Raw genomic sequence first — 24,332 nt, forward strand, 5'->3', positions numbered from 1 at the left:
TCCTGGGCCGACTGCAGAGATGTGGCCCCTGGCACCGGGAGGTGCCAGACCCTGTGCGTCAGACGCGGGCAAGCATCTCGCTCGCCTGCTGATGCTGTGTGTCCTCAGCGCGTCACCCAGGGGACCTGGTCTGGCCACTAAATGGGCTCCAACCCACTGGGGGCCTGGCCGAGGACTCAGGCCCTCCATTCCACGAGGGTGCGGAGACCTCAGGCCGGCCCCTCCGACGAGGAGGCTGGGTGGGCCCGGGGCCTGGCTGGACAGACAGCAGACCCCCTTCCTGAGAGGACCCCCTCTCTGGGCAACTCCTTGGAGGGAGGGGCAGCTGCCTGGGAAGTCAGGGCCCCAGCCCTGGGGACTCCAATCCAGCCAGGCCCAAGGAGAGTCCTTGGCTGCCTCCTCAGAGCCACCCAACACCTTCTTCACCCTCCTCAGCCCATCAAGAATGTGCCCGCTGTCGGGGGAGTAAAAATAGAAGCTGACACTTGGCGGGGGAGGAGGGCGCCCCTGACTCTTCGGATGCAGCCCCCTCCTTGGGCCTCCTCTGCTATTCCCATACTTGGTCGGGGGCCTTGGGGCACGGCCCTGTCCGCCCGCACGCGCCCGGCCACCGAGCCCGGCCAATGGGCTGCCAGGCAAGATCGAATGTCACTATAACTCGAGGGCGCGCGGCCGGCGGGCAGTGCCTGAGCCGGTCCTGTCCACAGCGAGCTCCTGCCCGTCTCTCCAGACCCAGCCGCAGGTCAGTAGAACCACGGGCAGCCCCGGGCCTGGGCCGGCCTGCTGTGTGCTGGCGGCCTGGGGTCCCCGGACACGGACACCACGCCTTCCAGCCTCTCCACTCTAAGCACAGCATCTCAGAGACACCAGGAAGCCACCCCGGGGTCTCGAGGGTCTGGGATGTGGGCACTGTGGGGTCACATTCACTGAACACTGGATGTAGAAGAAGCTGTTTTATACCCAAGCACAGGATCTGGGGAGGGCCAAGAGGGAGGAAGAAGGGGGACCCCTGGAAGGCCCAGGGGGCAGTCCCCAGGCAGACAGCTAGAGAGAGCTGAGGATGTGGGTTGAAGAGGCAAAAAAGGGGCTTTGTCCAGGCTTCAAGGCCACCCGCTGCGCTGGGACCACTGCTGCCCAGTTGGCCTTGGCCAGCGTTTCCTCGGGGGCTCAGGCTCTCGGCCCAGCGGCCACTGCCCCCGACGCCGCCATCCGTAAAGACGAAGACGAGGGTGGGGCTTGTGTGATGCCCTGCAGAGCAGGTCTGTGCAAGTGGGCGGCCAGGACCCCTGCAGCCCGGGAGTCAGTGTCCAGTGGCCAAGGCCAGGAGTGGACAGGACGGGAGGAGCAGGGCAGCCGGCAGAGGGAGGAGCGGGCAGCCGGCATCTGTTCCGCCCGCCCACCTCGGCCTGGGCAGAGAAGCACGTGCTCCCAGGAGCCCCGGCCCGAGCTCCCCAGCCCCGGCGCCCCCACCGCCTTTCCTGTGCCCCCTGGGGCTGGGGCCCAGCCATCCTCCTGACGTCATGGGACGGGGCGCCCTCGCTAGGCAGCAACCTTTCTGGTGCCCTCGACCATTCTGGGAGGAGACGGCTGGGGAGCCACAGCCACACGGGACGGCGGGGGCCCGGGGGTCATGGAAGAGGGTCAGGGTCCCACGGCGAGCGAGCGGCAGGGCCTCCTGGCTCCCCGCCCACCCCACCCCCCCCCTTGTCACTTGGGAAGGAAGGAAGGAGGAGGGGTCCCCGAGGAGCAGTGACCTCAGAGGCTGTTTGCACAATGGCCCCTCTGAGGGCAGGACATGAAATGGACAGCTGGTTTCCTTCTCAGCTGTCGAAATGCCACCCTGCCCCCAAGCACACCCCACCCCGGGCCCCTCCCCAGCGGCAGGGGATGGGGGGTACGGAGGAGCTGCGGTGTCACCCCCAGGGCTTCACTGGGCAGAGCAGCAGGGGCCCCGAGGGCCCTCAGTTTCCCTGTTTGGAGGGTGGGCACCCTGCCTGGGGTGCAGGACGGAGTCCTCCGGCCCAGAAGACAAGAGGGCGCAGGGCCTGCAGGGGAGCTGACTGAGGGGTGGGCGGGCCAAGACCTGAGCCGGTGGATGTTCGCAGCCCCCCTCCCAACATCTTGGGTTTCTGGGCAGAGGTGTCTTGGCTAATCTGGGTGCCTATTTCTGGACGCCTCAGCTGCCACTGACTCCTTAAAAATAACCCACCCTGGACGCCAGCCATGACCACCCCTCTCAAGGCGGTGACAGGTGTCAGGCGCTGCCAGGGGGAGAGGTGGGCACAGCCAGGGCATGACGGCAGCCTGGGTGGGGCGGGGGCCCGGCACCCAGGGACAGGGCTCATGGAGGGCCGTGGGAGCAGTGTGCTGGAGGAAGCAGGAGGCTGTGACTTGAGGGGGCAGCAGAGCCCCAGGAAGGGAGAACAGGCTGGGAAAGCGCCGCTTGGCTTCCTGGAGGGGGTTAGCAGAGACCCATCCGCTGGTTAATTTTGCATGGAGCTTAAATTGCTTTGGGAAAATTAACATTCTTGACAGAGGCTTCGGAAAACTGTTCCCACCTTAGCAATGCGATGTAAATGCATTTTTCGATGATGAACTGGTGTTTTTCTTATACAAAGCTCCCGGGGGGACCAGAACTATTGTCTTCAAGTGGGCTGTAGCGTGTTGTCATGAACTCTGTTTTTCAAAACCCCGGGCCAACATTCTGATGCAGCTGCCCCGAGTGTTCCCAGGCCCTGGCTGCCTCAGGCCTGCACGGAGGCCAGCTCACGGAGAGATGGTCCCCGAGCGCGCTGGCCCAGAGCCGGCCGCACCTGGATGCACACAGCCAGGCCCGGGCAAGAGCTTCTTTGCAGACGTTGACAAATTCAAGAGCGTCTTTGGGGCCTGGGAAAGCAGGCTGAGAAGGAACGGGGTTGTTCGCTCAGTTCTCAGAAGGCATGTGGGCCTGACAGGGGCGCCAGGCTGGGGAGGGGTGGCCGCGTGGACATTCAGAAACAAACCAGACCCATCCCGGTGAGCTCAGGGCTCAGTCTGCTGGGGCAACAGGAGATGGGAGGGAATGGATGCCTAGTACTCTCTCGTGATTTTGAAAAGGGCTCTGCAGAGGGCCGTGAGGGAACCCAAGGAATCCCTGGGTGCCCCCATCAGAGGACGCAGCATCCTCATGGGAAACCGTGAGTGGGAGAAGGCAGCATGGCTCATTCCCGTGGAGTGGGCCTTGTGGGGACGGCAGGCGGGCAGGCCAGGGAAGGTCCACGTGGCCCATTCTGAGGAGCCAAGCTCTGCAATTCAGAGGCTGCCTGGGAGCCCCCTCCTCTCCCGCCCCACCATCTAGACCGAAGAGCAGAGACCGCCAAGAGGGAGGTTTTGAGCAACCTCAGCAGGGCCTCGCTGGGGCCCGGAGCTGCCAGGAAGGGCCCCCCGCCCCAGCCTGCTCAGCCGCGTGCTTTCTGGATGATCCTCCTTGGGGAACGCTGCAGAGAGCATGTCGGCCCAGCCACCACCTCCCAGCTCCCGCCCAGCTCCAGGATTCCAGGCAGCAGGCCGGAGCCAGGCCCGGAAGGGGGGCGGAGGGGGATCGGATCTGGGGCGAAGAGGGCTGGGGGCCTGGGGCCTCGGAGGAAGCAAGGCAGCCTGCCGAGGAGGCCCTGCGCGGGTGCAGCCCGCCCAGGCCAGGGAGCTGGCCCTCGACCCCTGTGCAAGGATGGCCCCCCACAGTTGGCTCGCTGAGCCCACCCCCACATTCCTGCACCTCGAGACCCAGGCAACTCCTCACTCACACCCTGTCTCCCCCCACCCCCTGCAGAAAGCACCCAGCCGCCATGTCGGACGAGGAAGTGTGAGTATCCGCCAGCTTCAAGACCCCCGGGCCTCGTGTGCTCAGAGGCCAGAGGAGACCCCCCCTCCCTGCAAAGAACTGACCCCTCACCACTCCCCTTCTCCCCACAGCGAGCACGTGGAGGGTAAGTGTGGACGCCAGACTCTCTCTGCATCGGCTCTAAACAGAAAGCCGAGGTGGGACGGGGCTCTCCACCCGCAGCCAGCGCCTGGCCCGGGGAGCCCCCCAGAAGCTGCGGGCATGTGGATGCCCCTCTGCAAGCAGGCCCCCACCCCTGCCCCTGCACCTCTTTTCAGAGGACAGATCCCCAGCCCAGCCCATGGACACCCTGCCCCGTGACACCCTGCTTGCAGAGGGGAGACCGCGCTCCCACTGCAGGACCAGGCCTTCGAGGCTCAGAGCCCTGCCCACGAGCCTCTGCGTCTTCGCGGTCCTCCCCTGACAGGGGGCGAAGGGCAGGCTGGCCCCCGCCTCTGTCCAGGCTGGCCCCCCGCCCTCTAACCGCTTCCTCTCCTTTGTTCTACCCCCTTGCAGAAGAGTACGAGGAGGAAGGTAACAGAGGTGACCCCCAGGCGCCCTCGCACCCCAGGCCCCCGCCCAGCTCACCCATTAACCGTCCACCTCCGTGGTCATTAATCCCCACCTCCTGCACCCCTAACAGCCGCCTCTTCCCTCCATTGAGAGGCGGTCATTAATTGTTCATTAATACTCCTGCATTATTATGTATCACTTATACGTAATAATCTCACGGTAGCCCTGGTGTGTGAGGTTAGCTGGGATTTGGTCATGAAGACACTAACAGCAAGCCTGGTGTGCGCCCACCTGCCTCTCGCTCTGCCTCTCTGTGTCTCTCTGTCTCTCTGTCCCTGTCTCTCCCAGCTCTCCCCCTCTCCCTCCCTCTGGGAATGGGGACCCCAGGTGGGTCAGGAGGCCCCTCCCGGTGGGTCGAGCCCCTGCAGGCGGGGAGCCCAGCCCCGGGAAGAGTGTGCGGGGTGATCCGCAGGCCCGATGGGCACCCCGGGCCTTGCTCTGCCGCGGCCAGGCTCTCTCGAGCTCCGTTGGGCCGGCTCTCCTGTGGGGTGTTCTGAGCGCTGGGTTTTGAAACTATTTTGAAAACACTTGGCTACCCTAACAACACGAGCAAAACTCTTCTTTTTTCTGCTGAAAAGGTGGAGAGACTTCTTTCTGAGAGGGAACCACAGTCCCGGGCGGTGCCCTCCCAGGGGAAGTCGATGGGTCGTGTGGGCAGGTCCCCCAAGTGGGCTTCTCCAGTGCCTGCCTCTGCCGCCCACCGCCGGGCCCCCTGAGGATGCCAGCCCACACCCGTCTGGGTTTTCCCCTAACACCTGTCCCCACCTCTGGGACCTTCAGGGTCCGTTACTTAGCGAAACCCTCCGGAGTACAGACACCTCAGTCCAGCACCCGCTCCCCAAGGAAAGGGGAGGGCGGGACCCCCAGGACCCGGAGCAGGCTGCGCTGCAGAGGCCCTGCGGGCCTGCGATGTCTGCCAGCCTCTCTGGTGCCTGGAGCGCCCACTGCCCGCGATCCCCCTCCCTGGGGCTCCTCCCTTCCCGGCCGCCCCGTGCTTGGCCCCTAACGACTGTCTCATTCCCTCTCTCCCTTCTGCTCCCTTTGGTTCCCACTGCAGAAGAGGCCCAGGAGGAAGGTAAGTGGGGTCCAAGACCCCAGCCCCCAGCCACCCGCCAACCTTCTGTCCCGTGACCCCGCGTGCCCCACCCTCTAAGGGCGTGCAGTGCGCTCCCGGCCTAACCTCTCCTCTCTCCTTCCACCCCTGCACACCCAGCGCCCCCCCCACCTGCAGAAGTCCCTGAGGTCCACGAGGAAGGTACGTGGACGCAGGACTTCTGGGCCCCATGTGGGGCCCGGGGCTGGCTGTGGCACAGCAGGCCGGGGAGGGGGCGGTGAGGTGCCAGCCAGCCAAGGGGCCCCCACATGTGGCCCCCATGTAACCCACTAACCACGGCCAATGCTTGACCAGAGTGGGCCGGCCCCCCGAAGGGCCAGCACTGACCCCCCGACATGGGCCCAGGCGCCCCCTAGCCCAGGAAGGGTGGGTCAGTGAGGAGACCGCTGGACCAAATGAGACCTAGCTGTCCCGGGGGCATCCCTGAGGCCTGCCTCCTGCCCCAAGCTGGGTACCTGAGAGTCCTCGGCACCTGACCCCTCCACGGGGGTCTCGGGGCAGCCCAGGGCGATGGTGGAAAAGCCCCTGCAGTCTGTGCCCCCAGCCAGGCAGCAGTGCCCCGCACGGGCCCCCTCTAGCCTGCCCCAGGGAGCTCCCTCCCGGGTCAGGGGCGGGACTGGGGAGTGGGAGGGTTGGGAACCCTGGGGTTGGCGCAGCAGTCAGGGCAGCTGAGAGCTGGTACCCAACACTCAGGCTCCTCCGTGGGCACAGAGAGAAAAGGCAATGGGTGCCCCGGCCTTGGGCCGGTAGGAAGCTTCCCTTCCAGGCCCTGGGGGGCCACCCTCCAGGCCACAGCCCTGCGCCCATGGAAGTCCTCGGGGGCCTGAAGGAGGTGGGAAGTGGCGCGGGGCGGGGTGGCCAAGCGAGGCAGGACCCCAGTGGCCCCTCAAGCAACAGGCGTGCCCTGAGATAAGCGAAGCCCGGGGGCAGGCAGGGACAGGACGGGGGGCGCTGCCCCGGCCAACATTGACCTTGTCTCGCTCACTCCCCGCACGCTCCCCACCCCCGGGCCTCGGCCACTGACCCTCCCGTGGCGACCGGCTGTTTCCATTAACCCGGGATCCTTTCTCCTTTGACCTCTGACCCACGCGTTGCCTCTTGTTCCATGGCCCTCCTTAGTCCATGAAGTTCATGAACCAGGTATGTGCCATGACTTCAGTCCCGTGTGGGTGCGTGTGCACACGGGGTGTGTGTGGGTGTGAGCCGCAGCCTGGCCAACAAGGAACAAGAGGGGCCACATAACCCACTCACCTGCTTGCCCACCGCCCGCCCTCAGCCTCTGCCTGAGGTTCACAGTGGTTCTCTCTCCCCCCCCCCACCCCCCCGGTGCTGCTTCTACAGAGGAAGTCCAAGAAGGTACGCTCGCTCCCCATCCCCTGCTGAGGCCTGAGCACCCCTGCGCCTGCCTGACCCTCCCCGCTGCCGTCCGGAGGGCTGGGGCCTGGTGGGACGCTTAGGCCAGGGATGGGGAGGGTGGCTGACAGAGGGTGTCAGACGGCTGACAGGCAGCGAGCGTTCAGGGCTGAGGGGGTGAGGCTCCGCCCGGGGTCACCGCGGGAAGGTGGGGTGGCCAGGCCCGAAGGGCCTGACAGAGGGGTGCTGGGAGGATGGTACTGGGGTCCATTGGGACCCCCTGGACCCACCAGGCTAGGTGGAGAAGGGCAGAGGGGGAGAGGCAGGGCCCCAGACAGCAAGGAAGGCAGAGCGGAGAAGTCGTGGCGAGGAGGGAACAGTGGGAAGGCAAGTGGGGTGAAGCAGAAAGTCAGGCTGAGGCTGAGGTGGGGGCCCACGGGCCTGGAAGCGCCGGGGGCCCCTGAGTGGAGCCATCGGGGCCCAAGTCAGAGCCCCCCGCCTTCACATGGCCCTCGCGGGGCCGCAGAGGGCCTCCTCACGGGGCCTGCACCCAGAGCACAGGCTCCAAACTGTCTCCCCTCCAGGGGCCTTGGGGGGACCCCCTGCAAAACAAGGGGCCGGCGGGGCCCGAGGGCCGGGAGGCCACCAGGCTACCCTGGAACCAGGCCTGGGGCTGACAGACCAACAGACAGGCAGGCTGGGGATGCCAGCTCGCGTCCTGCTTGCCCGCCGGCCGGGAGCTTTGCCGCCTGGCGCTTTGCCGCCCCCGCTCCTCGCCCCCCTCCCAGTCCCCCACCAGGTGCCGGGGGGTGGGGGGCATTGACGCCAGGCCCACCTGGAAGCCGAGCAGCCCCAGTAGGCGCAGGAGGCTGCGCAAGTGCAGGCCGGTTGCTAAGCAACCTAGGGATCCGCGCGCTTAGGAAGGGGATGCAAGGGAGACCCTGACCACAGCCCACCCGCCCTGGCCAGGCCTCCAAGACGGGGCACCGGCAGCTCAACGTGGACCGCCCTGTCCCCGCCACCAGAAGCCCAGGAGCAGGGGCAGGCGCCTGGCCCGCAGGGCCGAGCTGATCCAAGCTCCTGCGCCCCTCGGGGCTGAGCCTCAGCGCTCTCGTCCCCTTGGCTTGGGACCTCAACTAGCCAGGCTTCCGCAGGTCTGAGGCCCCAGTCTTGACCAGCATCAGGGTCGAGGTGTGTCATAGCTTTTCTTCCAGGGAGGCCACCCCCAGTGGAAAGGCTTAAGGAAGCCCGCAGCCAGCACCCACGGGCCCCCGGCGGCCCCTCCAGCTACCGCTGGCCTTCTGGGGCTGGGGGTCTCCCGGGCATCCTGGCCCCGCAGTTAGCTCTCCCAGACCCTCCCAGACAGAAGCCCTGCAGCCCTCAGCAGGGTCACCGACGGGGCCCAGGCCAGCATCCACCCGGGGGAAGCGGGTCCGGGCGTGCCCGGCTGCCCGCCCCCAGCCCGCGCCCGCGCCCCGCCGCTTTCTCTTGCATGTGCGCTTCCGCCCGAAGACGCGGAGCAGGAGGACTGGGAGGACCAGGCAGGTAAGGCCAGGCCCCTGGCCGCACGCGGTGCCCGCGTGGAGTCTGGACAGACCCTGGCAGAGAGGCCCGCCCGCCCGCCCGGGGTCTGTCTCGAGGGCTCTCCGTGCCTCTGCTCGGCCGCCTGCCCACCCGCCCGTCCTGCTCGTCTGACGCCGGGGCCTCCGAGGGCCAGGCCTTGCTGCTTCGAGCTGCGTCTGCCGCGGGGCTTAGCTCTGTAATGTCCTGAGCTTCCGCCCCACACTGACACTCGGGGGTCAGCAGGGGCCCAGCGGGCACGTCAGGAGGCGGGCAGGAAGGTGCTTCCTCCACCCGGCCCCCAACCTCAGTCTTGTCTCTGCCCCGAGGGTGTGGCACCCCGGGACCCCGTCTCTCCTCTCCACTGGCCCTGCCCTGGGCCCTGCACCCACTCTCCTCCTCAGAGCCCACAGGGGCTCCCGCGTATGGGCCCTGGGGGGGCAAGTCCCCAGCCCCTGGCGGGCAGGGAGGGCAGGTTCACTGTAGGGGGCCCCGGTCAGGCGCGCGGGGACCTGTGGGCTGAGCGAGCTGCCCTCTCACCTGGTCTCTCGGTCTCCTCTCTCCCCCTGACGCCACCCTGCTGACCAGAGGAGAAGCCGAGACCCAGGTGAGTGCAGGGCTGGGCCGGGCGAGGGGGGCCTGTGAGGCCTGGCACTCGGACGGGGCCCGGTCCCGCGAGAGAGGCCGTGAAGCTCGTTAGGCCCTGGGGACCCAAACCCTTGAGGGGCCACAGCCACTCGTTTGCTCCTAAATTCGGGGTCCTGGATTCAGGGTGAGGCTCGCCCAGGGAACGGGGTCTCAGGGCAGCTGGTGCACTCCTCCGGGGCAGGCTTCACCCTGGGGACGGTAGGGATGGACTCTGGAGGTCCAGTCCATGCCCGGACCATGCAGACTAGAAAGGATGGCTTCCTGCAGGAGGAGGCCCTGGGCGAAGGAAGAGAGGGGGCAGGAAGTCGGGGGAGTTGGGCACAGAGAGGGAGGCCCCGTGGAGCCCCTGTGGCCCTTTCCGGTGCCCACCCTCCTGGCCACACTGCCCCCCGCATCTCCCGGGGCCCTCGATGTGAGCGGTGGGGTGCTGGCAGGGAGGCTCTCGGCCTTGAAACCCGCCTGGGAACAAAGCCTTGACCGGAGCCCCAGTCCTCCCCTTCGTGGGGACCTTGAGCCCCCGGGGGAAGCTTCGACCTCGTTCAAAGAGGCTTTCTCTCACTCATTTGTCTCGCGTGCTAGTGGTTCAGAGGTTTCTTGTTTTAATCTGGCGTTCCTGATTTTCTGTTTCTGATAAGTACATGTGAGCCCACGGCCCTCTGTACGTGCTTCACCCCCCGTCCTCGGGGGACACGCGCCTCCCCTGCTCTGCAGGGGAAGGCGTGTCAGCGCCTCTGAGCGCAGGCCAAGTGCTCGCTCCCACTTAGGGGAGCCCTGCGGACTCTCCACAGAGGACTGGAAATATGTGAATGTGTAGCCAGCCCATTTCCATCCGTTACACTTTATTTTTCAGCAATTTTAAAGAAAGCTGCCGGGTCACAAGATATTTTCTAGTTTTAAAAAAATGTTTGTGTTTTCATTATGAAAATAAAACACCTCATTAAGGAAAATTTGGAAAATACGTAAAAGTCCAGTGAAAAAAAAATCATCTATAACTCTCCTACCCCGCCAGCCAGACTGCGGAAAAGAGGAGAAAGAAATAAAAAGGCTTATTTCTTCCTACTCTTTTTCCATGCATAGGACTCGGAAAAAAGGATTGAAACTCTGAGCTGTTTTTCAAACATCGTCTTGTCTATACAGACTTGAATTCTGCTTTTCTAAAATACAGCGCTGTTCCTAAGTATTTTTCCATGTTTTTACATAGTCTTCTTAAATATTTTGAATGGCCACATAATATTCCATCAATTGGACAAACCATAATTTTCCTAACCATTCCTCTATTGCAGGATATTAAGGCTTTCCCCAATATTTTACTATCATAAATAACGCTGGGTGGAAAGCATTTTCTGTCTTTCGGGTTATTTCCCTAGGCCGCATTCCCAGAATGGAATTACTGGGTCAAAGAGTAGGAACGTTCTTAAGGCTTTTGATGTCCTCTGCCAAAAGGCTTCCACGAGGGCGGCCAGCGCGGTCTCCACACCGCATGCCCGGGCCCGCGACGTGCCTGCACACGGAGCCTCTGACGGGTGGATGAGAAACGGCCTCTCTGGCTTGTTTTCGTTCACATTCCTTTGATGGCTCGGGAGCCTCTCCCACGTGTGTTGACTGGTGGTCTTTCTTCTCGGGGAGCTGCTAGCGTTCACCCTCTGCCCATTTATCTAACGGCGGGGGCGTCTCTATGTTTTCTTAATCATCGGTTTGCATAAGGATATAAGTCTTCTCTGTATTTGCTGAAAATATTTTTCTAGTCTGGTTTTCCCCCCCTTCCACGCTGTGCCTTTTTCCATAAGTTTTTCATTTGTATGGACTCCTCTGGCCATCTTTGCCTGAGTGGGACCTTGTGAGCTCAGAAAATCGCTTCCCTCGCCAGCATGCCGATCCACGTTCAGTCCCACTCTCTTCTTTTTTGAAGAAGCTCTTGTTTCTCTTGTGGATTTAACTCTTTGCTCAGTCTGAGATGTATGGGGGGAGAGGGAGGGCCATGGCCGTCCCGGCCGGAGGGATTCGAGAGGGATCTCATTTCTCCTCCGCACGGTGTGCGTTCTGCCCAGCACTCCCTCCTCTGGGTCCCCAGAAAGAGAGGTCAAAGAGTGACCAGAGAAACGCAAAGGGTCAGCCGAGATGGCCGTTCCTGACCGCAGAGGCCAAAGACCCGGGAACGGTCTATGGTGGCCGCCTTGCCTTCTTTTGTTTGAGAAAGAGAGCAAGGGTGAGCAGGGCTGAAACAGCCCTTGAGAGGCCCAGGAGTGGGCAAGACAGAAGGACACCAAGAGGCTGTAAACTTCTAGAAGGGTCAAGCCACTCTGGGGACTGTGGGCTATATAGTTGATAAGAACAAGATCAGGCCATATGCCCTCAACTGGGTGCCAGGATGAAGGGCAGGAGGGCCAGCCTGGGGCCAGGCCAGGTTGGGTCTAGTCAACCGTCATGGTGGGGACCTGCTCACTGTACTCATGAGCCCCTCTCTCTTCTTCAGACTCACTGCTCCTAAGATCCCGGAAGGGGAGAAAGTCGACTTCGATGTAAGTTTAAGGGACCCAGGTTTACACAGTCTCCCCAGAACCCCAGCCTTCAGCTCCAGGCTAAGCCTGAGAAGGTCACATCCTCTAGAGCAGCCAGAACTGGGGCTTCCTAGTTCCACGCAATCCTGCTGTGATTCATTCCCGGATCAGAGGGAACTCGTCTGGGAATAACACCTTTCTTCCTTCCTCCCCACTCATCCATCTCCCCATGTCCCCATCTCTCCCCATCCATCCAATCACCCACCCAACTATCCATCATCGATCTGTGCCTCCTCCCATCTGTCCATCCACTCATCCATCCACTCCCATCTACTCGCTCATCATCCCCCACTCACTGTTACACCCATTCACCCACCCCTCCATCTATGTATCCATCAGACTGCCTCGTTCCCCGATTTCCTCTCTGTCCAACCCACCCAGGCATCTCTGGGCTTAACAATGAGGCCAAGTCAGAGGTAGTCCATAGGGGTGCTCACTGACCTCAGGGCTCTGCATGGCCTGGACTCAGCCACAAGGAGGGTACCACTCTGACCCCATGGCTGAGGGAGCAGGCAGCCCAAAGTTCGAGAGGAGGGCGGGTGTGATGGGCCTGTCCCCACAGGACATCCAGAAGAAGCGCCAGAACAAAGACCTCATGGAGCTCCAGGCTCTCATCGACAGCCACTTTGAGGCTCGGAAGAAGGAGGAGGAGGAGCTGGTTGCCCTCAAGGAGAGAATCGTGAGTCCAGTCCTGCGGAGTCCAGTCCTGTGCCCTGGGCGGAGGGCAGGCTGGTGGATGTGGCCGGGGGTCCAGGGGAGAGCCAGGCCAGGCTGACCCGCTCCCCTCCGGCCTCAGGAGAAACGCCGAGCAGAGAGAGCCGAGCAGCAGAGGATCCGGGCGGAGAAGGAGCGGGAACGCCAGAACAGACTGGCGGTGAGGCAGCCCCCCACCCAGCCTGGCCCCCCGCCCGGCCCCCAGGCTCCCGGGCCTCCCCATTTCTGACATTCCCCTCAACACTGGCCTAGGAACCCAGACCATCAGCCAAGTTCCCCCCGCCCCGCAGAACCCCTGTGAGAGGGCAGACCCGACAGGGACCGGGACCTTCCAGAAGGTTCCCAGCCCAAGCAGGTCCTCGACCGCTGCGCTGAGGTCTTGGTTGGGGGCGGGGGTGTCCCCGCAGGAGGAGAAGGCCCGGCGGGAGGAGGAAGACGCCAAGAGGAGGGCTGAGGACGACCTGAAGAAGAAGAAGGCCCTGTCCTCCATGGGCGCCAACTACAGCAGCTACCTGGCCAAGGTGAGCACAGGTGCGGGGCCACGCTGCCCACCGCGGCCCGGGGCCGGCTCGACGCGCCCCCTTCCGCGTCCCCGCAGGCAGACCAGAAGAGAGGCAAGAAGCAGACGGCCCGGGAGATGAAGAAGAAGGTCCTGGCCGAGCGGAGGAAGCCCCTCAACATCGACCACCTCAGCGAGGACAAGCTCAGGTGACGGTCCACCGGGGCAGGGGGTGGCGCCCAGACCCTCCTGCCGGGGCTGACCCGCCAGCCCCTCACCCACGGCTGCCCCCCAGGGACAAGGCCAAGGAGCTCTGGGACACCCTGTACCAGCTGGAGACCGACAAGTTCGAGTACGGGGAGAAGCTGAAGCGCCAGAAATACGATGTGAGTGTGGTGTCCTTGGCCTCACCCGCTGGCGGGCACCGAGTCCCCGGACCCCGACCAAGGCCCCTGCCCTGCGGGGGGCCCTGCCCAGGCTGGCCTCACGTCAGCACGGCGCTCAGGGCCAGCGGGGGGTGCGGTGGGGCAGAGTGCCCTTGTTTTGGGGCAGGGGTCTGGAGACCTGATGTCCTGAGCCCACCAGGGGGGCACTGAGTTCCTCTGGGGAGGGGGTTCTGCCTCACCCAGCCTCCTCTGCAAACCCAAGTTCCAGCCAGGCCAGCCCTGGGGACTCAGAGCTGGGGAGCAGGCCTGGCCGGTGCCTCCTCCACCCTGGGCTCACAGCTCAGGTCGGCAGCCCTGGGTAGACAACCGCCTTGGAGTCAGCACAGGCCGGGGGTGGGGCTGGGTATGGACCCTGATGATAGACCCGCGACAGACCCTTCCCTCCAGCCTCCGGTGTCCCCTGAGGAGGACCGTCCACTCTCAGGGCCCCTCTCCCACTGGCCCCTGAGACAGAGGGTGTGGGTGACCAGTGTTGACAGCTGGAGGAGTTCTGTCTCCTTCTCAGGAGCCTGGGGTCTTTGGGTGGGTTGCCTGGTCCTCCTGCACTTCAATTTCCCCACCTCCCTCTGGGGAAAGACCCTCCCCCAGGGGACCAGGTGAGGGGCACCACTCTCTGTGCCAGTGCTCCCAGTTGGCTCTGGAAATGGGCTTCAGAGGGTCCAGACTGGCCGCACTCGTGCTGAGCCAGGAGAGCAGGCCCTGACACAGTGTGCACAGTGGTCCCTGGGAGCTTGGAGAGCCTCGAGGGCCTCGGACCAGGCTGGCCCCGACACACAGGGTACCGAAGCCTTGGCCACCCACCCTGCCCCCTAACCATCTCGGTCTTTCTAGATCATGAACGTCCGGGCCAGAGTGGAGATGCTGGCCAAGTTGTAAGTCGCCGGGGTCCCCCCGGACCAGGCTCTAGTGTTCATGCACGGCGGGCCTTGCGCATGGCGGAAACCTGGGTCGTTGCGGGTGTCGGCGGCAGCGGGCACGGAGACCCTGGAGGACGTCCCTGGGTCCTCCCGCCCGCCTCCTCCCCCTTGCCTGCCACCTGGGGGCTTCCGAGGCTGACCCGCTGCCCTTCGTCGGCAGCAGAGGCTGGCCCTTGCCTCCTGAGCCTCCCCCGGGCGGTCAGCAGGAGGGAGCAGCTGGGCCAGGGAGTGAGATGGCCACGGGGCTCTGAGCTCCAGCGGCCAGGCGGGGGCTGTACTTGCGAGCCCACCTCCGACCCGTGCCCTGCCCCACATCCCGCAGAGGTGGGCAGGTAAGTGGCCAGCTCTGGCGCTGTGGTGTGTCATGGCCCAGGTGTCCAGCTCAGTCCACCAAGAGTAAGTCAGAGACACAAGTCTAAGCTCCTCCAGACCAAAGGAGCCAGGACACAGTAAGAGCACTGAGGCCTTCCAGGGCCGCCGAGGGGCCTGCGGGCAGGAGGCCATCATGCAGCCTGGCCCTGTGCAGATGTACAGGTAAGTCCCCTGTGTTGTTTGCAGATCACCAACCTCAGGAGCCGCATCGACCAGGCCCAGAAGCAGTGAGTAGCCCTGCCCGCCCCATGCTCTGCGCCAGGCACGCAGCCTCACGGGGTCGGCTGCCACTGCCCCCAGGGGCCCGGAGATGTTAGCCTGTGCTGGTGGCAGGCGGCCCTCAGCAGAGCAGTAACAGGACTAACCAGCCGGTCCCTTGGGCCAGCATGTTGGGCCCTGTACCCCGGACCTGCAGCCTCCTGTCTCCCCCATCCCCAGGGTGACCTGCGCAGGGACTCAGCAGCCCCTGCACAGCCTGGCGTGAGACCCCTGGTCTGGGGTTGATGAGCCTGCTGGGTCCATGGGACCCTTTGCAGCAGCTGTCAGGAAGGGCTGGAGCACGTGGGCCCAGGTGTCGCCTGCTGGGGTTCACTGCCCGAGACTGGAGGCTGAGCTGGGGCCACCCCAAGGGCTGCAGAGAGGGCTGGCAAAAGCGCACGCCCTCCGCCCCGGGCTCTGTGGTGTGAGGCCGGGGTTCTTACGGGTCACTTGGCTAGGTGTCTGTGTGTGCATGAGCGTGCAAGTGTGTGCATGTGTGTGGTCCAAAGGGCTCTCAGGCTGGCTTCCGCTGAGGGACCCGGGCTGTGAGCAGGGTCCTCAGAGCCAGGCTTCCCGCTGAAGCCTTGGGAGCCACAGGGCCCATTCCAGCCTGAAGCTGCCCATGAAGAGTGCGGATGACCGCCCCCTGGCGGCCTGGCTCCCCGCCAGCTCCTGGCTGCCTGCTGCGCACAGGGCTGAGACAGATGGGGTGGGCTCCTGAGGACCCCCGTCGCCCGAGGTCCTGTTCTCACTGGTGACCGAGGGGCTGAGATTCTAGAACAAGACGGAGGCCTCCCAGGTCCCGAGTCTGTCAGGCTGGACTGCTGGCCTGGAGTGAGGAACCGGAGCCGCCCGCTGCCCCTGCCCATCCTGGCCGGGGGGTGGGGGGCCCGGCTCTTTTCAGGCCAGAGTTACTGGGAGAAAGGCGGCTACCAGCAGGGACAGCTGCCCGGGAAGGCTCGGGTCTGCCTGACATAAGGCCCCGTGCCCTGAGTCCCTCAGGTGGGGAAGGGAGGGAGAGGGGCCCAGCTCTTGCCAGCACCCCCTTAACCTCACTAATGCCCCCGGTACAAAGTCACCCAGGCCCGCGTGGGCAGGCACAGGTGAGTCACTGTGGCTGGACCAGGGCTGGGGATGCCGCTGGGCTGCTAGGGCTGGGCTGGGCCGAGCTGCCAGGGTCTGGGGTCTGCTGGGGGCTGGGGAAGGGGTCGGCTAGGGTCCCAGACTCCCTCATGCTCAAGACCAACTTGCTTCCCATTTACAGCAGCAAGAAGGCCGGGACCGCGCCCAAGGGCAAAGTCGGCGGGCGCTGGAAGTAGAGCGGCCAAGGAGGTTCCCAGAGGCAGAGGCCCTCAGCCCGGGGGTCCACGCAGCGGCGCCCGGCCCCCAGGGGCTCCCCGCGTCCCTGTCCTCACTGCGTCCATGCTCTGGGGCCTGCGAATAAAGCGAGCAGGCTCCCCTCCACTGCGTGTGCGCTGGCTCATCAGTGGGGCCTGCGGGTGGGCAGGGCGTCGTGGGGGCTGCTCTGCAGCTTGGGGACCCAAGGGATCCAGGTGCTGACCTAGGGGTTGGCCCAGGAGACCCCCGGCGGTGGTCTTCTACGCCCCAGAGAGCCCCAGGTGCCCACGGGCTCTGCCAGCAGCTTCCGCTTGTGTCAGCAGACCATCGCCCTGTCCCCACCCCGCGTGCGAGCCCACTCTGCTGGCCCCCAGCCCCCCCGGGTCTGCTCTGAAGCCAGTGTGGGGCAACAGAGCTTGGCTTTTGCAGAGCATCCAGAAGGCAGGCCTGGGGCACGAACGTCCCCCAGAAACAGGGCAGAAGGGAGCCTGGAGCAGGGGATGTGCACACGGCCCCAGGGAGGGGGGAGAGCACATCTCAGGGAGAAGTCGTGGCAACACAGACCGTTCTTTCTATATTATACGAGAACAGAGTGCTCCCTGTGTAATAAGTCTGAAAGGCCTGACCAAGTAGAATTACGGAAAATATAAATCACAAAAATTGGATCAAGACACAGAGCCTTGCTCAGCCAAGTATTCACGGAGGAAGCTGCCGAGCCCGGATGGCCCCCTGGGAGGGCTCTGCGGAGTGGAGGGAAGTGGGGAGCATCCCGGCTCAGGCTGCTGTGGGGCGCCAGGCCCCCGACAATGAGCTCGCCCACCCGGATGGTACGTGCCCATACACAGCGTGCACCCCAACACACACACACACGTCCACAGACCCTTGGGCACCCCACCCCCGCACGACAGGGCTACGTGCAGTCGATGTGAATACTCTGCGCCCGGCCACTGCGCCCTCCTGCAGCAGGGGACTCGAGGGTGAGCAGCACCTCCATGTAACAAACAGCGAGGTCCCCCGAGCCCAGCACTGTCCCTCCACGTCGCACAGGAACGACGGGACGAGAGCTGCCCTGGGGGGAGGCAGTCAGCACACGGGGGCGGGGGGTTCAGCTCACGGAATCGCGTAGGTTCAGAACAACGTGAGCTGAGTCACAGATGGTGGGAACGCTGGGGAGGAAGAAGTCGGGGACGGGAGCAGGAGAGTTTCAAGCACATCTAGGGGTCAGGGAGTCAGGAAGATGGAAGGCGTGGGGGTGGGTGTGAGAGCTCCGAACAGAAGAATTAGGCCCGACTGAAGGACGCCGACCGGCCACCGTCCCTCTGAAGGAGAGTGTGCGTGGGAAACATGGCAGGAGCAGGCTATAGACGGGGCTTTGCAGCAGCTTTAGGCTCTAACGGATGTCTCAGCGAACAGTCAGCCCTCTGCAGCCAGTCAGAACCGATGGCTGGCAGCTTATGAGCGTAGGTTTAGAAATGCAAAAATGCACTCTGAATAGTTGATGGATCCCAGAGGAGATGGGGAAGACACTTAGGAAGCACCTTAGAGCACCGTCACAGAACAGATCCTGCCGACTCGGGACCTACAGTGAGAGGTCAGGCCCGACATCTTCTGTTAGAAAAGGGAGGGGAAGAGCCATGTTTGCAGTGGGTTAAACGGCTTCCCGGTGGCCCAAGTGGTAAAGAACATGTTCACAATGCGGGAGATCTGGGTTTGATCCCTGGGCTGGGAAGATCCCCTAGAGAAGGGACTGGCAGCCCACTCCAGTGCTCTTGCCTGGAGAATCCCATGGACAGAGGAGCCTGGCGGGCCACAGTCCACGGGGTTGCAACGAGTCAGACACGGCTGAGCGACTAACCCTGAAACGTCACAGCCAAGAAGTTAGCAACCGAACAAAACACAAAACCCGAGGAGGAGAGAAGCATGGATGTGAGTAAGGAAGACAGAAGAAGGCAGTAAAATAGACAAGGTCACCAGGGAACGTCAGCAAAGTGAAAACCTGGCTCTTCTGAAGGAGGCTGATAAAATGTCTGGTGTGAAAACCGAGACGATCAGGCAGGAAAGGGAGAAGGCACAGACCACGCTGAAACGAAGAGGGAGCATGCGGCAGACGTGGCAGAGCAGTCTATGATGCCTTTTCTGTGATACAATATTTGAAAATGAGATACAATGGTCAGTTTCCAGGGGAGACGAACTTATTTCATTGAGGCTTGAAACTTGAATAGGCTGATTTCACGTTAAAAATGTTGAGCCAGTGATGAAATCCCTCCCCACCAAAAGCTTTAGAAAACTACACCATGACCAAGGGGGAATCCCCTTGAATGCAAACATAATTTTATACTAGAAAACTGAGCAATGTGACAATTTATGACACACAGACATAAACCACTCAAAGGCTGGGAAGAAAACTGGGTGCTCCGGGGCACGGTCCACGGCTCCTTAGTCAACCTAGAAGGCAACTTCCTCACCTTGAGGAAGGCGTCTTCCAAAACCCTACAGCAAATCATCCTAATAGTGGACGCTTGGAAGATCACCCAGAGGATCAGGAGTAAGGCAGGAATGTCAGCTTCCCTGTTTTCTTGCCTACTAATCCCTGCAGAGAAATGACCGTTCATCACAATCAGATAACTGTCTATAAAGAAAACCAAGGAAAACTGCTATTTTAAGTTGTGGATGTGACTGGTGATGGAAGTAAAGTCCAATGCTATAAAGATCAATATTGCATAGGAACCTGGAATGTTAGCCCCATGAATCAAGGTAAATTGGAAGTGGTCAAACGAGGAGACGGCAAGAGTGAACATTGACATTTTAGGAATCTAAATTTAGTGAACTAAAATGGTCTGGGATGGGTGAATTTAATTTAGATGACCATTATATCTACTACTGTGGACAGGAATCCCTTAGAAGAAATGGAGTAGCCCTTATGGTCAACAAAAGAGTCCGAAATGCAGTACTTGGGTGCAGTCCCCAAAATGACAGAATGATCTCTGTTCGTTTCCAAAGCAAACCATTCAATATCACAGTGATCCAAGTCTATGCCCCAACCAGTAATGCTGAAAAAGCTGAAGTTGAATAGTTCTATGAAGATATAGAAGACCTTCTAGAACTAACATCAAAAAAAGATGTCCTTTTCATCATAGGGGACTGAAATGCAAAAGTAGAAAGTCAAGAGATACCTGGAATAATAAGCAAGTTTGACCTTGGAGTACAGAATGAAGCAGGGCAAAGGGTAACAGAGTTTTGCCAACAGAATGCACTGGTCATAGCAAACACCTCCTTCCAACAACACAAGAGGCAACTCTACACATGGACATCACCAGATGGTCAGTACCAAAATCAGATTGATTATATTCTTTGCAACCAAAGATGGAGAAGCTCTACAAAGACAAGCAAAAACAAGCTGACTGTGGCTCATTTCAGATCATGAACTCCTTATGCAAAATTCAGACTTAAATTGAAGAAAGTAGGGAAAACCACCAGGCCATTCAGGTGTGACCTAAATCAAATCCCTTATGGTTATAGAATGGAAGAGACAAATAGATTCAATTATCAGATTAGATCTAATAGAGTGCCTGAAGAATTATGGACGGAGGTTTGTGACATTATACAGCAGGCGGTGATCAAAGCCATCCCCAAGAAAAAGAAATGCAAAAAGGCAAAATGGTTGTCTGAGGAGGCCTTACAAGTAGTTGAGAAAAGAAGAGAAGTGAAGGGCAAAGGAACTCTGAATGCAGAGTTCCAAAGTACAGCAAGGAGAGATAAGAAAGCCTTCCTAAGTAATTATTGCAAAGAAACAGAGGAAAACAGTACAATGAGAAAGACTAGAACTCTCTTCAAGAAAACTAGAGATGCCAAGGAAACATTGCATGCAAAGATGGGCTCAATAAAGGACAGAAACTGTATGGACCTAACAGAAGCAAAAGAGATTAAGAACAGGTGGCAAGAATGCAAAGAAGCACTATACAGGAAAGATCTTAATGACCCAGATAACCACGACGGTGTGATCACTCACCTAGAGCCAGACATCCTGGAGTTCAAAGTCAAGTGGGCCTTAGGAAGCATCACTACGAACAAAGCTAGAGGAGATGATGGAATCCCAGTTAAGCAATTTCAAATCCTAAAAGATGATGCTGTGAAAGTGCTGCACTTAATATACCATCAAATTGGGAAAACTCAGCAGTAGTCGCAGGACTGGAAAAGGTCAGTTTTCTTTCCAGTCCCAAAGAAAGACAATGCCAAAGAATGTTCACACTACCACATAACTGCACTCATCTCACACGCTAGCAAATAATGCTTAAAATTCTCCAAGCCAGGCTTCAACAGTACGTGAATCATGAACTTCCAGATGTTCAAGCTGGATTTAGGGGAAAAAAAAAAAGAGGAACCAGAAATCAAATTGACAATATCCATTGCATCATAGAAAAAGCAAGAGAGTTCCAGAAAGACATCTACTTCTGCTTCATTGACTACACTAAAGCCTTTGACTGTGTGGATCACACAAACTGTGGAAAATACTTCAAGAGACAGGAATACTAGACCACCTGACCTGCCTCCTGAGGTCAGGAAGCAACAGTTAGAACTGGACATGGAACAACAGACTGGTTCCAAACTGGGAAAGGAGGACATCAAGGCTGTATATTGTCACCCTGCTTATTTAACTTATATGCAGAGTACATCATGTGAAATGCCAGGCTGGAATGAGGATTGCAGGAAGAAATATCAATAACCTCAGATACGCAGATGACACTGCCCTTATGGCAGAAAGCAAAGAGGAAGTAAAGAGCCTCTTGATGAAGGTGAAAGAGGAGAGTGAAAAAGCTGGCTCAAAACTCAACATTCAGGAAGCTAAGATCATGGCATCTGGTCCCATCACTTCCTGGCAAATAGATGGGGAAACAAAGGAAACAGTAACAGACTTTATTTTCTTGGGCTCCAAAATCACTGAATGTGGTGACTGTAGTCATGAAATATAAAGACACTTGCTCCTTGGAAGAAAAGCTATGACAAAGCTAGACAGCATGTTAAAAAGCAGAGTCATTACTTTGCCGACAAAGGTCCATATAGTCAAAGCTATGGCTTTTTCAGTAGTCACGTATGGATATGATATTTGGACCATAAAGAAGACTGAACACTGAAGAACTGATGCTTTTGAAATGTGGTGTTGGAGAAGACTCTTGAGAGTCCCTTGGACTGAAAGACGATACTAGTCAATCCTAAAGGGAATCAATGCTTAATAATTGTTAGATGAACCGATGCTGAAGCCGAAGCTCCAATACTTTGGCCACCTGATGTGAAGAACTGACTCATTGGAAAAGCTCCCAATGCTGGAAAGATTGAGGGCAGGAGAAGGGGACGACAGAAGATGAGACGGTTGGATGGCATCACTGATTCAATGGACGTGAGTATGAACAAGCTCTGGGAGTTGGTGAAGGACAGGGGAGCCTGGTGTGCCGCAGTCCATGGGGCCGCAGAGAGTTGGACACAACTGAGTGACCGAGCAACAACAAGTTTTAGAATTTAGGGTTAGGATGTGTGTCAGTGAGCACAGGAAAGAAAAATTGAACGTTAATAACAGGAGGTAAGGTTCCCAGATGTCATTTAGAACAGAAATGTAAGAAACACAATAAGAATAAATCTAACAAAAGACACACAAGATAGAGGGGTAATAGAATCCCTTTGTTGAAAAGTATCGCAGACGATCAACATTCCTGGAAAGGTCACCCCTGCTCGACGAGAGGAAGATGCAGTATCTTTAAAATGTTCATTATCCCTAAATTAATATGTGAATTCAGGGCAACTCACCCACATTCCAATATGGATTCCCAGATAAACCGACATTAATTCTAAAATTCCCGTGGAAGGAAATAGGGCCTGGCCATCAGAAGACTGAGGTCGGGGGAATCTTTCCTACCAGCTACACTTCCGTGTAAAGCTGGGTCCTCTAAGCCGGTGGAGTGGGTGTTCCTCGATGGACACAGAAGTGTGGAGCCCCACACACAGGGAAACCTGATGGGCGGGACAGGCGTGGTAGCAGAAGGAATGGGGACAGGATGGGCCGTGTGGGCTGAAACAGGAACCTGCAACAGATGATCTGTGACTTTCAGTTTTATTTGGGGGTTACTAAGGACTGGGGGCCCACGTGGCTCAGTGGTAAAGAATCAGCCCGAGAATGCAGGAGACGTGGGTTGGATCCCTGGGTCGGGAAGATCCCCTGGAGTAGGAAATGGCAACCCCCCTCCAGTATTCTTGCCTGGGAAATCCCAGGGGTGGAGGAGCCTTGTGGGCTACAGTCCATGGTTTGAGAGTCGGACACAACTGAGCGTGCACGGTTGTACGTGTGTACACACACCTCGCACACACAGCCTGAGCAGCAGCCTCGCGGCAGCTCTGAGGAGCTGGTCCCAAGTGCTGGGGGTTGGCGATCAGTATAGCCGTGATTTTGTCCAAGGGTCCCTGCAGCCAAGCTCCTGTCTTGGTAGAATGTTGCTGAAGGTCATGAGGAACAGGTATCTGAGTTAACAATTCTAGTGCTTCTCTAAGTATGAGGAGACGCAAGAATCCGGGTTCATAAATTTTCTCCTGAAAATGTCTAACTAACTGAGGGCCTGTTCTGCCTGTTTCCCCAGAGCACAGAGTGTCTCGTTCCTGGTCTCTGCATTGAATTCCTTCCAGGGTGTGTTGTAGGTGGGACTGGGTGGTGGGCAACATTCTTCTCAGCTGAAACAGCCGCACACCCACTGGGAGCAAACCCAAATACCAGCACTGCCCTCCCTCGTGGTGGTTTGCGTTCAGTCACTGCCTCGCGTCTGACTCGCTGTGACCCCGTGGACCGCAGCACAGCAGGCTCCCCTGTCCCTCACCATCTCCCAGAGCTTGCTCAAAGTCACGTCCACTGGGTCAGTGATGCCATCCAACCGTCTCATCCTCTGTCGCCCCTTCTCCTTCTGCCCTCAATGTTTCCCAGAATCAGGGACTTTTCCAGTGAGTTGGCTCTTCTCATCAGGTGGCCAGAGTCCTGGCGCCTCAGCATCAGTCCTTCCAATGAACATTCGGGACTGATGTCCTTCAGGATTGATGGGTTTCAATCCTGGTCACCGAAAGCTCTACATCTAATAAAGAAGACATTTGAACTTTTAAGAAAAAAGTATAGGAGAATCACCAGGAAGCTCAACTATCAAGGAAAATGTCTTAAACAGGCACAAACTCCACAAACTGTAAGACAAAAGATCAATACATTCAACAAGAATAAGGTTTAAAAAAATAAACTTCTCTGCATTTAAAGACACCGCAAATGAAAACACAAGGCATCTCTTGGGAGGAGGTATTTGTAACACACACACCGGTGATGAAGAATTAGTGTTCAGTGTGTACAGTAGGTCTGCCTCTGGATTCAACCTGCCTCAGATCGAAAATACTCAGGAAAGAACATTCCAGGAAGTTCTCAAAAGCAAAGTTTGCATCGCCGCATGTCAGCAGCTATTATGTCCTATTTACAGCTAGTCACACAAAATGTACCTTGAGTTGTTGCTGTTGCTGTGGTTCAGTCACTAAGTCGTGTCTGACACTTTGCAACCCTGCCAGGCTCCTGTGTCCATGGGATTTCCCAGGCAAGAATGATGGAGTGGGTTGCCATTTCCTTCTGCAGGGGATCTTCTCTACCATGGGTTCGAACCTGTGTCTTGCACATCTCCTGCACTGGCAGGGGGGTCCTTTACCACTGAGCCACCAGGGAAGCCCTTCCCATTGTATTCGGTATTATAAATAATGTAGAGATGATCTGCAGAACATGGGAGCATGTAGGTAGGGTGTGTGCAGACGTGTCACTGTTTTATATAAGGGACTTAACCATCCCTGCATTTTGATATCTGTGGGGTCTCAGAACCAATCCCCCTCAGACACCGAGGACCGCTCTGCAAGAACTTGAGGACACCGTCAGGAAGGCAAGCAACTGCACAGAAAAGTGGGCCAAATTGGGAGTAGTCAGCCACAGAAAAGAGACCCTGAGCGATCACAGCAAGTGGAAAATCAAATACAGATGAGCACCGATGTCAGCTCAGACCAGCGAGATGAGCAGAACACAGATGCCAGGGAGGGGAAGGAACGAACGCGATCCATCAGTGCAGAGG

The 24,332-nt window shown here is 59.2% G+C and overlaps 1 protein-coding gene across 33 annotated transcripts; it reads left to right on the forward strand.

Annotated features, from left to right (window-relative positions):
• The first annotated feature begins 681 nt into the window (after positions 1–681).
• On the forward strand, positions 682–16,335 carry TNNT3 (troponin T3, fast skeletal type). Of its 33 annotated transcripts, none has more exons than XM_086383807.1 (17): positions 682–742; positions 3,809–3,841; positions 3,952–3,965; positions 4,376–4,402; positions 5,490–5,507; positions 5,646–5,687; positions 6,666–6,686; positions 6,888–6,902; positions 9,048–9,066; positions 11,581–11,626; positions 12,228–12,344; positions 12,462–12,539; positions 12,787–12,900; positions 12,978–13,087; positions 13,174–13,264; positions 14,156–14,196; positions 16,136–16,335. In XM_086383807.1, the coding sequence occupies exons 2-17, from the start codon at positions 3,825–3,827 to the stop codon at positions 16,188–16,190; spliced, it is 825 nt and encodes a 274-aa protein (XP_086239933.1). In that variant the 5' UTR covers positions 682–742; positions 3,809–3,824; the 3' UTR covers positions 16,191–16,335. The 33 variants fall into 33 exon arrangements, 20 of the variants coding, with proteins under 20 accessions (XP_086239933.1, XP_086239932.1, XP_086239935.1 ...); XM_086383806.1 differs by lacking the exon at positions 14,156–14,196 and adding an exon at positions 14,800–14,840; XM_086383809.1 differs by having other exon boundaries at positions 4,376–4,393.
• Positions 16,336–24,332: the final 7,997 nt, after the last annotated feature.

The sequence above is a fragment of the Bos grunniens genome, chromosome 29 (genome assembly GCF_055505025.1).
Source record: "Bos grunniens cultivar Pamir isolate PY7600 chromosome 29, Bosgru_T2T1.0, whole genome shotgun sequence".
Classification (NCBI taxonomy): domain Eukaryota; kingdom Metazoa; phylum Chordata; class Mammalia; order Artiodactyla; family Bovidae; genus Bos; species Bos grunniens.

Bases quoted from the DNA above. Each gene is read 5' to 3' on its own strand.
- TNNT3 (XM_086383807.1), top strand. The intron at 12,901-12,977 runs GTGAGCACAGGT...GCGTCCCCGCAG, and splicing joins ACAGCAGCTACCTGGCCAAG to GCAGACCAGAAGAGAGGCAA. The intron at 13,265-14,155 runs GTGAGTGTGGTG...CGGTCTTTCTAG, and splicing joins TGAAGCGCCAGAAATACGAT to ATCATGAACGTCCGGGCCAG.